The sequence below is a fragment of the Tupaia chinensis genome, unplaced genomic scaffold (assembly GCF_000334495.1).
Source record: "Tupaia chinensis unplaced genomic scaffold, TupChi_1.0 Scaffold138619_1, whole genome shotgun sequence".
In the NCBI taxonomy this organism is placed as follows: domain Eukaryota; kingdom Metazoa; phylum Chordata; class Mammalia; order Scandentia; family Tupaiidae; genus Tupaia; species Tupaia belangeri.
This window is the reverse complement of record NW_006198512.1, coordinates 745060-762542: the sequence shown is the minus strand read 5'-3', so window position 1 is coordinate 762542 and position 17483 is coordinate 745060. Positions and strand designations below refer to the sequence as shown.

The 17483-nt window shown below is 56.3% G+C and overlaps 1 protein-coding gene across 1 annotated transcript in view; it reads left to right on the top strand.

The window, feature by feature from the left end:
* Positions 1–17483, top strand: part of BICD2 (BICD cargo adaptor 2) — a 57010-nt gene that overhangs the window by 35276 nt on the left and 4251 nt on the right. The window contains exons 3-6 of the mRNA XM_027765522.1: positions 8970–9182; positions 14900–15052; positions 16045–16503; positions 17096–17477. Of these exons, the coding sequence (XP_027621323.1) occupies positions 8970–9182; positions 14900–15052; positions 16045–16503; positions 17096–17477 (1207 nt within the window). The remainder of the gene's footprint in view (positions 1–8969; positions 9183–14899; positions 15053–16044; positions 16504–17095; positions 17478–17483) is intronic.

Sequence of the window (17483 nt, the reverse complement as noted above, 5' to 3'; positions counted from 1 at the left end):
TGAACAAAATTTTATGAAGATATTTTTGCATCCACACCCATGAGAGATCTTGGTCTGTGGTTTCTCTTTTTGTATTGCCTTTGTTCGTGGTTATAGGTAATGCTGGCCTTGTAGAATTATGGGCGCGAGGGTCGCTCAGCTGGAAAGGCAGCAGGGCCCAAGTGGGATGGGACCTGGTTGTGTCCTGGGACCTTCCTGAGCACACCACAATCCCATGGTCTGGGCTGCCTGGCTGAGACTGGGAGTGGGTTGCAGTATGAGCACCCACTCGGGATGGCTCGCTCTCTCTCTCTCTCTCTCTGTGTCTGTCAAGAAATAAACTTTGTAATAAGGAGAGTGTTCTAGAAGAGTTTGTGTATAACTGGATTTACTTCTTAAATTTTTGGTAGTAGTCACCAGCGAAGCCATCTGGACGCTGCGTATTCTTTTTCGTGCCTAAGGAAGGGCATGTGTGCTTGCCAGAGATGACAGAAAGGCAGAGGGGAACAGGGAGAATGCACCTCCCCAATGGGGAGCTGTCACCTGCAGTCTGTTCTTCATCTCTCCAAGCAGGACTTGGAGCATGCACGCACGTACACCTGGAGTGTTTTTCAGGCCACCAGGTACGTCCAGGACTTAAACACACAGTCAACCCCTGAGACCCAGCTCTGCAACCACCAGGCCATGGGCTGGCCCTGGACTCAGTATCCTTTGTGTGAAGGTTTGAAATTACACATTTAATTCCTTTACTAAGTATAAGACTGTGGAAGTTACCTAGTTCTTCAGTGGGTTTGGTAATTTGTTACTCTCAAGGAATTTAGCCATTTCGTCCGAGTTGTCACATTCATAGGCATAACGCTATTAATGAGTGTTTATTTTTATAATACTTGTAATGTATGGTGTACTTGCCTTTTATTCCTTATAATAATTTGCGTCTTTACTTTTTCTACTCTGATTAATCTGGTTAGAGGTTGATTTGATGGATTTGACTGATCTCTTTGAATTCACTTTTTGTTCATTTGGGTTGTGTCCATACTGTTGTCTGCTTCAGTGATCTTCACTCTGATCATTAATTTCTTCTTTGGGCTGCATGGACTCTTTTTCTAGTTCTTAGAGTTTTTAACTTTTAAAACATAGAGCATGAGCCGTCAGTGTGAATTGGGAGTCAGAATGCCATAGCTTCCAGAGCCCTTCCACAAGTGCCCTCTCGGGTGCTACCCTGCTCCCATTCCACTGTCACTGCTGTCCTGACCTTGTTTGTTTTTTTTTCCTCCATTTGCCAGGGGACGTGTGCATTGCTGGAGAGAGACCGGCAGAGAGACAGCAGCCTCCGTGGCAGTGGTCATAGAGCAGTGCCTATCTCTCCTCCATCTGTCCGTCCTTTTGGAATTTCGGGCGCACACACATACACACCCAGAATGGTTTTCAAGTCCCCAGGTCCGGGACTCAATCAGTGTGGCCAGCCATGTAGGATCCAGCCACCTTAACCACCACGCCACGGGCTGTTCCTGTCTGACTCCTCACAGCACGGCTTAGCTCGATCTGTCCTTGGAGCTTTATACACAACTGGAACCACACGGGGTGTCCTCCTGTGCCTGGCTCTCTGAGTCAGCGTCATGTCTCACTGTGTGACTAGGCCACAGTTTATTAACCTTTCCATTACCAGAGCGTGGGGACGTCCTGGTTTAGGCTTTCAAATCCTTCTCCTGCGTTATTTATGCAGCAGGTAAATGTTCTTCTGACCACATGTGTGGGAGTGGGCGTGCCCAGCCACAAGACAGACGCGCATTTCACCATAGCCACTGCTGTCTCCTCGGGTCACACCAATCACACTCCCATGCCAGTCGGTGAGGCTGTGGGTTTACGCCAGGACTGCATCCCAGCCTGGGTCCTGGCTCACTGCTGGTGGAGTCAGCTGGTGAGCAACCAAGCGCGCTGAGGAGGAGCCAGGTGTGATGGGCGGCCCTGAGCAGCTCCCTCCCCAGGCCCCGTCAGACCCACACTCCTGGGCTAGCTTGTCGGCTAGCTTCCACCCTGCAAAGTGGGGTTACTGAAGTCAGCCCAGGGCTGCGCGCACCCCAGGCGCTTGCCCACTGGCATGCCGTGTGCTCTTCGGAGTGTGCCCCTCAGTGGCCAGGTATTTAGGGTTCTCAGAGGTCTGTCCCCCGCTCACTGGTTTCTCATTAACTTTGCCGTAGTCAGAGAGCTGCTGCGTGTGACCTGAAAACTTTCACATTTGAGGCTTGTTCAGTGGCCCAGAACATCTGGGTTCTAGGTCCACGCTCGCACTGGCTGGAGGGTCCTGTCACTGCTGATCAGGTCAGGCTGTCGCGTCCTTGCATTACTGGAGGAGGGACGCAACTCTCCTGGCTTGGGGCTGGATTCGTGTGTCCCCTTACAGTTATAGTTCTGTCAGGCTTTGCTTCACACATTTCAGGCTTCATTATTCGAACATACACATTTAGGGCTGTGTTCTCTTGTGAATGGACTTACTATTTCTGAAGAGATCCTCTTTATCCCTGGTTATGGCCTTTGCTACTAAATCTACTTTATGTGGTGTTAATAAAACACTTTTTTTGTGGGGGAGAGGTTTTTGGTATAGGGTGCATGCACAAGACAGAAAGCGAGAAATCACCCCCGGGGGGGATGGCCACGCCACAATCCCTTCTTCTCCATCCTCCTCTCGGGATCTTGGGCACACATGCACACGCGCCCTTCATGAATTTAAGCCACCGGGTCCGGGACTCAAACTGCGGTTGACTACATGGGAGTCCAGCGATGCAGTCATTATGCCATCTGACTGGTTCCAAAAACACTTTTTATTGGCATAGCTGATCATTTTTCATACTCTTAAACTTTTTTATTTTTAAGTTCTTGTTTTGTTTTGTTTTGTTTTTTAAACCATAGAGCACGTGCACTCATCAGAGTGACAGTGAGAGGGAAAGTGAGAAATCACTTCCCAGAGAGATTGGCCATGCTACAATCCCTTCTTCATTTTCCTCTTGGGGTTATGGGCATGCGTGCATATGCACACAGCATAATTTTCAAGCTGCCAGGTCCAGGACTTAAACCACAGACAGACATGTAGGAGTCCAGCACCTTGACCGCTACGCCACCTGCTGGTCCTAGCAGCTTCATTTTAATAGCTATATTTATTACACACGATGCCTTTCACAACTTAAAACATACAGTTCAGTGGCTTTTAATATGTTCTCAGAGTCATAAACATCAGAACCAGTTTTAGAACGTTCTAGCCCAAAAGATAGCCCACTTGCCCACCTGCCCTCAGTCTCCCGTTCCCCTCAGCCCTCGGCAGCCGCTCGTCCTGCCTCTACAGACTTGCCTGTTATGGACGTTCACAGAGTGAAATCTCATGGTCCTTTGTGACTGGGTTCTTTCTTTCTTTCTTTCTTTTTTTAATTTACCGTGTTTTCAAGGCTCTCCTGTGTTTTACTATGTATCAGTCATTTCTCTTTTTTTTATTGCCAATACTACTGCAGTGGATAGATGGACCACCTGCTTAGTCATCCATTCACCAATTGGTGGACATCCGAGTTGTTTTCTCTTTTTTTTTTTTTCTTTTTAAGTTTTTTGCTGTAGGGCATGTGCACTCACCAGAGAGAGACAGAGAGGGTAAGGGAGAAATCCCAGAGGGGGTTGGCCATGCTGCAATCCCTTCTTTTCTAGTCTCTTGGGACCTTGGGCATGCATGCGCACATGCCCAGCGTGTTTTCAAGCTGCCAGGTCTGGGACTCGAACCACGGAGTCAGTTATGTAGCATCATTTGTGTGGAGACCGGTTTCTGTCTCTTGTACACCCATACCCAGATGTGGAGTTGCAGGGTTATGGACACCTCTGTGTTGAGCTGGTTAAGGACCTGCCAGACTGTTTCCAGGATAGCTTTATTCCCCCTCACAGTTTGAGGGTTCCCACTTTCCCATCATTACTAACCATTATTTTCCATTTTAGAATTAGAGCTATCTTTGTAGATGTCAAGTATGGTCCCATTGTGGTTTTGATTGTATTTCCATTTTGCTAGACGGCTTGTGCACTGCCTGAGAGAAGACAGAAAAAGGGAAAGTGTGGAAACCCCCTGGGGGATGGCCCCACCTTGGTCCCTTCTCTTACATTTGACCTTTTGGGATTTTAGGCACGCATACACCTATATCCGCCCAGTGTGTTTTCAAGCCCAGGGTCCGGAACTGTAACCACGCATTCAGCCAGGAAGGATCCGGCTGCCTCGGCCACCATGCTAGCGTGGATAAAGAAGTCAAGTGTCACTTCTTGTGCTTCTTGGTTATTTGTGTATCATCTTTGCAGAAATGGCTATTCAGATTTTTTTTAGTTGGGTTGTTTAGCTTTTTCTTTTTTTTTAATTGATTATTTCTTCCACGCGCAAAGGAGAAAGCTAGGAAGGCAGCCCCGCCCCAAGGCTATCCCGTTGCCCTCTGCTCCCAGCCTCAGCCAGCCCCGTCACAGGTACACCGGTGCTGATGTGCTGAGGAGGTCCTGGACCAGGACCAGGACTGCCCACCGTGGACTGCCTCACAGAGCAGTGTGTTTTACCGCCAAGTTCTGGTCTGGGCTCTTGTTTGTTTGTTTGTTTGAATTTACCAGAGAACATGTGTACTCGCTGGGAACAAAGCGAGAAAGCACCCCACAGGGCATGGTCGCACCACAGCCCCTTCTCCATTTCCCTCTTTTTCAGGATTTGGGGCCTGCGCATAAATGCACCTGGCATGTTTCTCAAACTGCCAAGTTTGAGACTTGAACCACACAGCCAGCCCTACAGGATCTGGCAGCTTTAACCACTAGGCCACAGGCCGGCCCCTTACTTATCTCTTTATCACTAAATTGTAACCATTCTTCCTGTGCTCTGGATAGTAGACCCATGACATAGTTTCCTTTTTATTTGACAGTGCTCTCTGGTGTATGAAGGTCTTTATGTTTGGTGAAGTCAGTGTACTTGTGTTTTGATGAGCTGGCCCTCATCATGGAAGCCGAATCCTCCCAGGTCACTACTCTCTTCAGTGCTGTTTCAGCTATTCAGGACCCTTTGCAATTTATGAATTTGGAAACAGGCCTTCAGGATTTTGGTAGGGATTGTATTAAATCTTAAGTTAATTATCTTTTAAAGAGATTTAAATAATGAGAAAAACAAGCCTTTCATATTTACTCAGAGTGTTACTCCCCGTTTCTGGTGCTTTTCTTTCTTCCTTGTAGGGCTGTTTCGGCCTGCCCTGCCATGGTTTTCTGCCTGGAGGGCTTTATTTAGTGTATCTTACATCTTTGTCTCTAATGTATTTTCTGTCGATAAATTGTTTAGTTTTCCTGTTGTCTGAGGTCTTCATTTCACCTTTGCTTGTGATTAGCCTTCCCTTTGTGTAGTCTTCTAGTTAACAGGTGGGTTTTTTTCTGGGTTTTGTTTTGCTATAACGTGCTCTCTGGAGACAGAATGTGAGACATCACCCCTGGAGGGGATGGCCATGCTGCAGTCCCTTCTCCGGTCTCCTCTCAGGGTTTTGGGCACACACACGCACATACCCCAGTGTGTGTTCAAGCTGCCGGGTCCAGGACAGTCAACCATGTGGGATCCAGCCCTTTAACCACCATCGGCCCCGTTTAGTTTTCTAGGATGTTGCTGCCGCTCCGCCTCACTTGTCAGAAATCTGCTGTCCTTGGGAACCAGCAGTTAGCGTAATGGCTATGTCGCTGGATTCCCACGTAGTCGACCGCGGTTCGCGTCCCGGACCCGGTGGCTTAAAACTCACGCCGGGCACGTGTGCGTGCGTGCCCAAGATCCCGAGAGGAGAATGGAGGAGAAGGGATTGCGGCGTGACCGTCCCCCCTGGGGGGTGATTTCTTGCTTTCTATCTCTATGTCTCTCTCTGTCTGTCTGGCGAGCGCACGCACCCTATAGCGAAAACCTCTAAAAAAAAAAAAAGAAAAAAAGAAATCTGCTGTCCTTTCATCTCCACTCCATTAGCAGTCGTATGTCCTGCGGCCAGCAGGTGGCATGGTGGTTAAGGTGCTTGACTCCCACAGGGCCGCCCAGGGTTCGATTGGACCTGGCCGCTTGCTTTGCTCCTTTCCCTCTCTGAGTCTCTTCCTGGTAGGTACACACGGCCTCTGTAGCAAGTTTTTAAAATAAAATAAAATAAAATAAGTAATTCATTTTAAAAATAATCATAAAAGGCTAGGTCCTGTTTCCTCTGACTGGTTTTGATATTTTAGCTGCGTTGCTGGTTTTAAACAATTTTAAATGCCTTGGTGTCACGTCTTCATATTTTGTGTATTTGGGACCGATGATCTCTCATACTTCTTCTGGGTTTATGTTTTTTATCAAATTTGGAATTTTTTTTTTTGAGAGGTTTTTTTGCTATAGGGCGCATGCGCTCGCCAGACAGACAGAGAGAGACAGAAAGCAAGAAATCACCCCCCAGGGGGGATGGTCACGCTGCAATCCCTTCTCTTCCATTCTCCTCTTGGGATCTTGGGCACACATGCACACGCGCCCAGCATGAGTTCTAAGCCACCGGGTCCGGGATGGGAACTGCGGTCGACTACGTGGGAATCCAGCGACATAGCCATTATGCTAACTGCTGGTTCCCTCAAATTTGGAAATTTTTGAGCTGTTATTTCTTCAAATATTTTTTTCTGTCTTCCTCTCTTTTGGTGACTGCATCTACCTAGACGTTCGACTCCTTGAGCTAGCCTGCGCTCTGTTCTTAGCCCTCTCTGGGTGTGGGGTTGGCGGTGCGCAGTGTCCCCAGCCGGTGGTCTGTCTTCTGCCCTGTGCGTGTGGCCGTGCCATCCACATTCTTTTTCCTCCACAAGTTTGGTTTGGGCCTTTCTGCATTCTCTGGCCGCTGCTTGCTGGCTCATTCCTCTTTCTGCTCCCGGACCTGTGGGCCTGGATTCCCAGGCCTGCAGCCCCAGCCCCACCTCCCTGCCACGCTGTGTCTTCCCCTTGTCCCTGCTCAGTGACAAGCGGTCGGGGAGGGGCTATGACTCTGACTGGCGGGAGCCAGGAGTCACGCTCCTTGCTCTGGGACGGAGTTAAGTGATGTGAAGATGGCTTTGGGGTTTGTCGTTCCGCTTTGCTCTGCAGCACCCGAGCAATGTGCGATCTGCCAGTTGGATGGTCCCTACTCGGGAGTGCCCCCTGTCCCGTAGGCCAGGAGGCTCCTCTGCAGGAACAGGCCCGTGCGGATGGTGGGGACTGCTCCCTCTGGGGGTCCTTTCCTGGCCTCGGTGGCTGCCCCTGCCCTGGCCAGTGAATGCTCCATCCTACTCCAGCTGGCCTGCCCACCTTCTTCCGGCTCTCCACCAGGGCCTACAGCCTTGTCCCCTTTCTGCCCAGGGGGCTGTCATGGCACTTGCTCCCCTAGTGCTGTGAAAACTGCTTCCTGTGTGCTCATCGGAGTCGTATGTTGTGCTCCTACACGGGGGCTCGGCCCAGCGCCCGTGGCTCTCTCGTTTGGGTTGGAGGTGGGTGTCTCCGTCTCAGTGTTTGAAAAACCTCCCAGGAGTGCTCGTGCGCCCCAGGCTAGGGCTTGGGTGGAGGCAACGATTCAGGGCCAGCCGGCCAGCCTGGGCTTGAACAGTGTGACGGCACATAGCTATTCTCCAGAGCGCCCCAAGATGGTGCCCAGCCCGCGGCCAGGTCCTGCCTGCGTCAGGGGCTGGCTGGTATTGGCTGGTCTGGCCCAGACCAGGTTGGCGTCCCATTGTGGGCCTGGAGTGGCCAGCCAGGACGGTCAGGGGCTTGTGGATGGAGCAGTTGGTGATTTCGTCCTTCCCTGGGACCAGGATAAAGGGGAAGAGAATCGAAATTCCAGTGAGCTGATTCTCTTTGAAAAGGAGTCGGTGGGCCATGCCTGGTGGCCAGCGCACGATTCCGGTCCTAGTCCTGGTGGTGTGCATGCCCAGTACCCTAGAGGAAGGAGACCTGGAGGAGGAGGGACTGCAGCGTGACCACACCCATGGGGGCGTCTCTGTCTCCCTCTCCCTCCCCACCGCTCTGCCTCTCCATCTCTTTCCAGCGAGTACATGTGTCCTCTGGTAACATTTTAAAAAATAAAATAAGGGAAACCAGAACTCGGTCCTTGGACCGAGTCCCTAGGCTAAGCGAGTGAACGCTTCCCTTCCTGAAGGGAAAGGAAAACCGCCCCTTTCCCGCTCCCCGCAACCCCTCTTGCTCCTGTCCCCTTGTAGCCAGGAGCCTGGAAGAGCGCCCCCAGCGCTGTGGTTGGACGGTCCATGTGGCTGCTGGGGTGGCGGCCACACGCTGTGGCCTGGCACCCTCACCCTGTGGGCGCCCTGTCTGCCGTGCTGGCTGTGCGGGGCTGGCGGGAGGGGAGAAGGGGAGGCGCCTGCTGCGTGCCTGGCCTCTCTCTCTGGCACACGGTGTGAAGCCTGAGCTGGGCCCGTGGGGCCTCGTCCCTGCCCTGGGACACAGCAGTGGTCACCTTCGCCCAGTGCTGGCACACCCACTGGTGGCCTTGCGTGTTGGCCTCTCAGATTCTTACAGTCAGCCCTGCCAAGGTTGTCCCTGGATGAGCGGAGGGTGGCTCACACTCAGCAGCAGGTCACAGATGCCCTCTGCGCCTATGTGGGGACCGGCAACCGCCCTGGTGGCCTCCCCATCTGGAGCAGGGAGAAAGTGGGGCAGTGTGGACAGCTCCAGAGCATGTCTCCAGCTGTGTGGCCCGGCTCAGGGTGCCTCAGGCTGGTCCTTGGGCCTTCTATGTGGGCCCTCAGGAAGAGGGCCTGGGCCACCTGGCACCCTGCCTGGCCCTCCGTCCTCCACTCTCCCTGCTCCAGAGGAGACGCCAGGCTTGTCCTGCCAGGTGGTGGTGCCAGCCTCCCATGCGCTCAGTGCCTCAGAGGTGCGTGCGGCCCGGCCCTGGCCAGGTGGAGCCCCGGCCGCTGTCGCTGCGCACAGGTGTGCTCGTCAGGGTCTCACGAGCCTCTCCTCCCTCGCGCAGGCCTTTGGACAGGCACACACAAACCACAAGAAGGTGGCGGCAGACGGCGAGAGCCGCGAGGAAAGCCTGATCCAGGAGTCGGCCTCCAAGGAGCAGTACTACGTGCACAAGGTGCTGGAGCTGCAGGCCGAGCTGAAGCAGCTGCGCAACGTGCTGGCCAACACCCGCTCAGAGAGCGAGCGCCTGGCCTCGGTGGCCCAGGAGCTGAAGGAGGTGAGGGCGCCGCGCCGTGCCACGCTGGGGGCTTGCTCCGCGCCATGCTGGGGCTCCAGGACAGCGCGCCTGGGCTCTGCCCTGCCCGGTGGCTGCTGTCTCACTGGTGAGGCGATCCCAGGAGCACCTGGAGCAGGGTGGCTGTGGCTGGTTTCTCGGGGGGCACGTGCCTGGTCACCGGAGTCCTAGTTGCCCCGAAATGTTTTGTCTTCCTCGCCTGCTCCGTGCCTAGCTGAGGATGAGAAGGCAGGCCCGAATGTACCATGAGGGCTGGCAGTGTGCATGTATCTGAGTCACAGGCCGGGGCCACCATCAGCCATCCCTACTTGGGCCTCAGGTGCACAGGAGGGCCCCAGGCTGAGGCTGGAGGCACCGGGTGGGTAGGCGGAATTTGCACCTGAGGTGGCCCAAGTCCCGGGCCCCTGCAGTAGTTGGATTGCAGGGACCAGCTGCTTGCTTCCAGCCCCGATACCAGAACCCTGAGTCACAGAGTGGGGAGTCCAGGGAATGGTGTGGCCAGGATGTGAGGTCACTCTGAGGCAGGCAGTAGCTGGAGAGGACCTGAAGCATCTGCCCCCTCAGGCAGGTGAGAGGTGCAGGGGAGAGCGGCGGGGCCTGGGGTCCCTTCTCCGCTGAGGCACGCCTGTTTACTTGGGCCCTGCTGGGACCTCGGCTTATGCTCTTCCTGGGGTATCACTGTGAGCAAAGCCTGGGAACCAGCAGTTAGCGTAATGGCTATGTCGCTGGACTCCCACGTAGTCGACCGTGGTTCGCATCCCGGACCTGGTGGCTTAAAACTCACGCCGGGCGCATGTGCGTGCGTGCCCAAGATCCCGAGCGGAGAATGGAGGAGAAGAGATTGCGGCGTGACCATCCCGTCTGGGGGGTGATTTCTCGCAGATGTCTCTATCTGTCTGTCTGGCAAGCGCACGTGCCCTATAGCGAAAACTTCTCAAAAAATAAATAAAGCCCCCTGGGGAGGCTGTGGTGGGCATGGGGGCGAGCCTGAGGGAGACCCGTGCCCTTGGCTATGTCCCTGGGGTGGGAGCGAGTGTCCAAGTGGGTCTAGCCAGGGTGGGGAAGGGTGTCGACGGAGAGTCCTGCAGGCCCACAACGGCCCTGACGGAGGCACGGTTCAGTCCGGGTTTGGGCCCTTGGTGGAGAGTGGGGCATGGGGTCAAAGGTGAGCCAAGAGCCAGGGAGAAGGCCCAGTTGGGCTGACGGGGCCAAGGGAGGCAGTGCCCTTTTGAGGAAGTGTGGGGCCCGTCACCAGCTTGGTGGGACGGCCACCTGGGGTCGCAGGCCGGGTGGAAATTCCCGTGAGAGCTGAAGTGGCCATCTGCCCTGCTGTCATGGCCTTGGCCTTGCGGCCCAGGCCCAGGTTCTCCTCAGCCAGGGCCAGAGGGAGGGAGGAGCTGAGGCTGGCCTTGTCTTTCCCTGAGCCTCAGGGCTTGGGCCAGGTCTTGTCATCAGTCCTGGCCTCGGTTTTCCCCTCGGCTGGGAACACCCTAGGGCTCCTTCACCCCATGTCGTCCAAGGGCCTGCAGATGGTCCACACGCCAGGCTCGAAGGACATTGAGGCCTGGGGGCTTGGGGAGGGGGTGGTTTGGGCTGGGTGCGCCTCAGGTCCCAGAGCAGTAGCAGTGACCTCATTTCCCCCTGCAAGGAACTCTGGGTGGGAGAAGGGTCCTCCCGAGGAACTGTGGTCTCCATGTGCCGGCCACATCTGTCCCTCCAGCTCCCCTTTTGCAGAGAAGCCAGTGCGATGCTTTCTCTTTGGCCTGGCACAGAGGCCCTGACTCTTCAGAGGAGGCCAGGATGGGGCTGGTGACCCCAAGGACAGGCCAGGAGCACGAAGTGGACTCAGGCTGTAAAGATGCCGCAGGCCTCAGTGGAGGGAGGGGCGTCCCTGCTATTCCTGTTTGTCTTCAGGAGGAAATTCAGGCTCTCTGTTCCCCACAGCCGCCTGCTCCGGAGGGTTCCCCAGACTTGCCCGCACAGGCCTTCTTCCCCGCTCCTGGGCCCTCCCCTGCAGGCTGCTGGGAGCTAGGAACCTTCCTGGGCTCCACTGCCTGTATGTGTACTCGGTTGGAGGGAGGCCCTGCCACCTGTCTGGGACTGTCCATGTCAGCCCCACTGTCCGGCCCTGACCCCACCGCCTGTTCTTCGGCCACCGTGGCCCGGTCTGGGCAGAGGTGCTGTACCCCATGGCTTGGGGCTGCCCTGCCTGACCATGTGTCAGGCCACGCCGTGCCCACCTCCCCTCTGGAAAGCCTGACTTAGCCACCAGTCCCTCCCATGCCAGGGCACCAGCAGGCCCCGAGCCACTTCTGTGGGGCAGTTCTGAGCACCTCGGATCTGGCCCTCTTGGTGACCCGACTGGTGCTCTGTCACCGCCACCAGGTTTGAAAGTTCCCATCATGTGCCCAAGGCCACCCAGTTGCTCTGGGGTTCTGACCTCCGTGTGTAGGACGCACAGGTAAGTGGGCTCGGCCTACACCTGCCTGGCTGGTATTCTTTCTTGGGCTTCCCAGCCCCTGGCAGGAGGGAGAGCTGAAGCTGTCCGGAACAGGGCCTTGGTGTAGGGACGAAGCCTGTCTTCCAGATGGAGAGAGAGGCCCAGGAGCCGGAGGGGGCTGGGCACCGCTGGGTCCTGGGCACACCCGGGGCCTTTCCTCAGATTGGCCCCAGGAAGGAGGAGGGAGGGCTGCCAGCCTGCACACTTCCCCTTCGAGGTGGCTCCTGTCACCTTCTTGCCGAAGAGCAGCCTACAGGGGATCGTGAGGACGGACCCACAGCCTCTTCTCCATGCCAAGAGCCCATCTCCATCTGGGCTGCGTGGCCCACGCCAAGCTTGTCCTGCTCCGTGTCGGGCAGGTGTCACAGCCTCAGGGGAAGGCGCTTACCTCAGGGAAAAGCAGACCCACCGTGACCAGTCACAGCCTGTTTGGGTGTTGCCGGCCGGGGTGCCAGGCAGCTGCCAGCCCAGTCTCGCTGCCCATGCCTGGCAGGGTGGGTGGAGGCACAGCCGCCATGGGAGTGACGGTGCCCCGTGGGGTATCTGGGGTCTGCAGTGTCGACAGCCATGGTCCCTCCCGTTGCGGGGAACTGCTGGGCCAGCCCCTGACCAAGGCTGCCTCTGTGCTCACCCCTGGCTGTGGCCGACTGTGCTTGCCGACTGGCAGCTCAGTTGCAGTGACGCCCTGGGATCCGGGCCTGGCCAGGGCCGGGTTGGCAGATCCTAGGACTCCACACACGGGTCTGCAGGGAGCCGTCTCGTGTGTGCCTGTGGGACTCTGGTGCTGTCAAGTCCGGGCAGGTTGCTGTCCCTGTGCAAGCCTCTGGCACTGCCTCTCCCACTGCCTGGAGAGCCTTCCGGGACTGTCAGTCCTGACGCGCAGAGTATGGGCAGGTCGCTGTCCCTGTGCAAACCTCCAGGGACTGTCAGTCTTGAGCCGCAGAGTCTGGGTGCCCAGTCCTACTGGGAGCCCGTGGGGGTGTGCCAGGACTGGGCGTGAGGCGCCCTCACGGTGCCCGAGGCACATGTCCAGTCCTGCTCACTTCCCTCTCTCCCCTGGTGCGGGCTTCGCCAGCGTGGCCTTCCTTCCCCACATGGTGTCTGCTTCTTGGCGTCAGCCCTGTCCCCTCTGGGCCACTTACCAAGAGAGCAGTCTGGGTTCCTTGACAGAGGTTTCACTCCAGTCTCTGCTCTAAGCAGGAGCCTTTTGTTGGTCCCCTTTCCGTGGCTCTCCTTGTCTCTGGGTCCTGTTTCGTGGACTCGCTGTGGAGCCGTGGGATTCTGTGAAGCCTGTGCACACAGACGAGCCCTGCACAGGGGCAATGCGTGGGTGGTGTGAGCCCGGGCTGTGTGGGAGGCCAGCCCATCACCACCACCGTGTAGACAGCACTGGAGCTGGGAGGGAGCAGAGTGCCCGCAGGCACTGGGTGGCCTGGAGCTGCTTCAGTTATCACAGAGGGGAGAGGCTGTGTTTGAAGCAGAGGGCGGAGCTACTAAACCCAGCCACGTACAGGACAGTCCCCACCACAGAGACAGCCCTGCCCTCGCTGTCACTAGGGCCACGGCTGAGGGACTCAGATCCTGGCTCCTGGCCGCGGCCGCAGGCCAAGCACTCGGGGGTACTGGCTGCGCGGTGCTCTCCAGTCCTGCCGTAGCCTCGCCCGAGAGCAGCCCTGACGCCTCACAGGCCGCCCGCAGGTAGCTAGTGGGTCTTCTTTTTCAGTTTTCATTATAGGACACATGCCCTCACCAGAGAGCGACAGGGAAGGTGAGAAATCACCCCCAGCGGGAGTACCTACACCACAGTCCCTTCTGCATTCTGTTGTGATTTGGGGCACACGTGCATACACACCCAGCGTGATTTTCAAGCCACCAGGCCCAGGACTCAAACTGCGGAGTTGGCTATGTTACCTCCATGCCACCTGCTGGCCCCAGTAGCAACTGATTTTTCTCTTTCTTTTTTTTTATTTTTTGCCATTGGGCACGTGCGCTGTCCGTGGAGAGAGGAGGAGAGAGTGACAGGGAAAGTGGGAAATTGCCCCTCGCCCAGGCGGGGAATGGCCGTACTGCAAGTCCTCCATTCTCCTGAGATTTGGGACACACACACACACACACACACACACACACAGGCCAAGCATGATTTTTAACCACCAGGTCTGGGACTCAAACATGATCGGCCACGTGGGAATTCAGCACCTTAACCGCTACACCACGGTTTTTTAGATTTTGCTTTTGGGGTTTCGTGTGTGTGTGTGTGTGTGTGTGTGTGTGTGTGTGTTTGAGATTTTTGCTATAGGATACTTGTGTTTGTGAGAGAGACAGACAGAGAAAGTGAGAAATTACTCCCTGGGGGGATGGCCACACTGCAGTTTCTTCTCCATTCTTCTCTCATGATTGTGGCATGCACGCACAGGTGCCTGGCAAAATTTTCAAGCTGCCAAGTTCAGGACTCGAACTACAGTCAGCCATGTGGGAGTCCAGCACCTTAACCACCCTGCCATCTGCTGGCCCCAGTCACATCTGGTTTTTAGCAGCTGTGTTCAGATAGTTCGCATCCCGTGTTGTTCATCCACCAGAAATACACAGCTCACGGTTTTAGTCTGCTCACACATGCATGGTGTCCTACAGTGAATTTCAGTTTCCTCACTCCATAAAGAAACGCCGTTCGAGGTGCTCCAACCCCTCCTGGCAGCTGCCGGTCTGTTACAGACGTGCCTGGTCTCCCGTGACTGGCTCTTTCTCTTGGACTGTCTTCACGGCTCGTTCATGTAGTAGCTGTGCCCTCAGTCACTCCCCATTGTGACTGAATAGCTCTTCTTTGTGTGGACAGACCACGTTTTGCTCACCTGTTCATGTGTGGTGGGATTCAGGTGGTTTCCATGTGGACCTGTGCTCACGTCTCTGGGACAGCACTCGGTCACTCTCGCAGCACTGGTGGGCTTAGCCACAGTGCAGCACCGGCTGCACATCCGCCAGCAGGGCAGAAGTGAGCCGCTACTTTTAACCCCATTTTACAGGTGTCAAAACAGAGTCAGAGAAAGCTGTCACTTGCTGGGGATTCCACAGCGAGGACTGAGGGCATCTGACACAGGACCTTTGCTGCTCTGGTTCCCTGAGGTGTGGCTGTGTGGCTGCCATGGTGGCAGGGCTGGTGGGGCCAGCTGCAGAGGCTCTTATGCCACCTGTGTCACTCCTGCAGATCAACCAGAACGTGGAGCTCCAGCGAGGCCGCCTGCGGGATGACATCAAGGAGTACAAGTTCCGGGAGGCCCGCCTGCTGCAGGACTACTCGGAGCTGGAGGAGGAGAACATCAGCCTGCAGAAGCAAGTGTCCGTGCTCAGGCAGAACCAGGCAGGTCTTGGGCCCCCCTGCCCTGGGCCTCCCACAGCGTGTGGGGCAGAGCCCGGTGTCCCTACCCGAGACCCAGAGACCTGCTCATTAGCTTTATGCAGAATGTCACAGAATAAGAAATGTGTTTTTTTTTAATTGTCTACAAAAGCATAACCCCTTCCCACACACATACATCAAGCGTCAGCTTCGTCTGCTTTTCTGTCTCCCTGCAAGTACGATCTCACGGGGGAGACTGCTTTCCCGCCGGCTCAGCTCCAGCCTCCAGGCTCCAGGCTCCTCTGCATCTGGAGCCCTGCGTGTGCCAGGTTTGGTGCTGAGACCATCTACCTGCAGCGAGACCACAGCCGCTTCGTTTTTAAGTAGGATGAGAAATCACAGTTGTAGCTCCCATCCCTACACATACTTTTTTTTTAAGGATACGCGCGCAATGGAGAGACGGAGACAGAAAGCAAGAAATAACCCGAGAGGGGATGACCACACTGTAATCCCTTCTCCTCCATTCTCCTCTCAGGGTCTTCGCCATGCACACACACATCCCCAGTGTGAGTTTGAAGCCCCTGGGTCCGGGACTCGAACTGCGGTTGGCTGTGAGAGTCCAGCAACATAACCAGCTCCAACTGCTGGTCCCACAACATGTACTTTTTACACCTGTTGGTGTTCATTTAGCTGCTAAATAGGGAATTTCGTAGGCTTGTGGGTCTGGAAGCATGATGTTTTTAAGAATTCAGTGGAGGTCGGCAGCGTGTGTGTGCTGTCCAGGTAGATTTCCACCCTGAGCCCCAGCTAGGCCACTTACCGCCTTCTGCTGCCCTTCACGGGCACGTTTGTCCCCACGGCTGAGCAGTCCTGTGTTCACATTTCCCTCTCCCCCAGGTGGGGGCAGTCGCCTCGCCAGACCAGCTGCCACCATTCTGCAGGACGGCTCTTGGTGGCGGGGAACTGGCATGCTGGTATGTCACCCTCGCCTGCGTGTATCTGTCCTCTCTTCTCAGGTGGAGTTTGAGGGCCTCAAGCATGAGATCAAGCGCCTGGAGGAGGAGGCCGAGTACCTCAACAGCCAGCTGGAGGACGCCATCCGGCTCAAGGAGATCTCGGAGCGGCAGCTGGAGGAGGCACTGGAGACACTGAAGACGGAGCGGGAGCAGAAGAACAGCCTGCGCAAGGAGCTGTCGCACTACATGAGCATCAACGACTCCTTCTACACCAGCCACCTGCACGTCTCCCTCGATGGCCTCAAGTTCAGTGATGATGCCGCTGCAGAGCCCAACAATGATGCCGAGGCCCTGGCCAACGGCTTCGAGCACAGCAGCCTGGCCAAGCTGCCGCCGGACAACAAGACCTCCACGCCCAGGAAGGACGGCCTCACGCCGCCCCCACCCAGCCTGGTCTCCGACCTGCTCAGCGAGCTCAACATCTCCGAGATCCAGAAGCTGAAGCAGCAGCTGATGCAGGTGAGCAGGCTCAGGGTGCTGGGTCTCCTCATAGCGCCGGGCCAGGGCCCGCATGGGTCAACCCCACACCCACTTGTCCTGGCACGGCCCAGGCCACATCTGCACAGCCTCCCCGAGCCGCGCTTCCCCAACACCTTGTTGGTGTTCATTACTTCCCTTTACCTGAGTCCGTTTTCCATCCCGCGTCATCCCTGTTTCGACACTCAAGTGGTACAGGAAGAGTCCCAGAGAAGAGCTGGTTGCTGCGTGCAGCTGGCACTGTAGTGCCCACACTGCTCCCGTTACCCACACTGCATCAGGGTGAAGTGACGAGGTGCCGGCCTCTCGTTTTCACAGACCAGGACCAGAGGGACTGACCTTCCGGGGGTAGTTACTGATGTAGGTGATTGCATCCCTCCCCCAGGGCCGCGCCCTCGAGTGGAGAGCAGGGCAGCAGGGTCCCAGCACCCTACCCGACCGACCTGGAGCTTTGCCTCCTGGCAGCTGGCCTCTAGCCAGGGTGGGGATGCCCCTGGCTGGCCTGGATGGGTGCTCCCAGACTTGGAGCCTGCAGGCCGCTGACATGCCTTCCTGCTTTCCTGTGCCTTTACAGATGGAGCGGGAGAAGGTGGGACTGCTGGCAACACTGCAGGATACGCAGAAGCAGCTGGAGCAGGCGCGGGGGACCCTGTCGGAGCAGCATGAGCAAGTGAGCCGCCTCTCGGAGACCCTGAGTGCACTGCGCCGCCTACAGGCCGGCAAGGAGCGCCAGACGGCCCTGGACAATGAGAAGGACCGCGACAGCCACGAGGACGGAGACTACTACGAGGTGGACATCAACGGGCCCGAGATCCTGGCCTGCAAGTACCACGTGGCAGTGGCCGAGGCTGGCGAGCTCCGGGAGCAGCTCAAAGCCCTGCGCAGCACACACGAGGCCCAGGAGGCCCAGCGTGCCGAGGAGAAGGGCCGCTATGAGGCCGAGAGCCAAGCGCTCAGTGAGA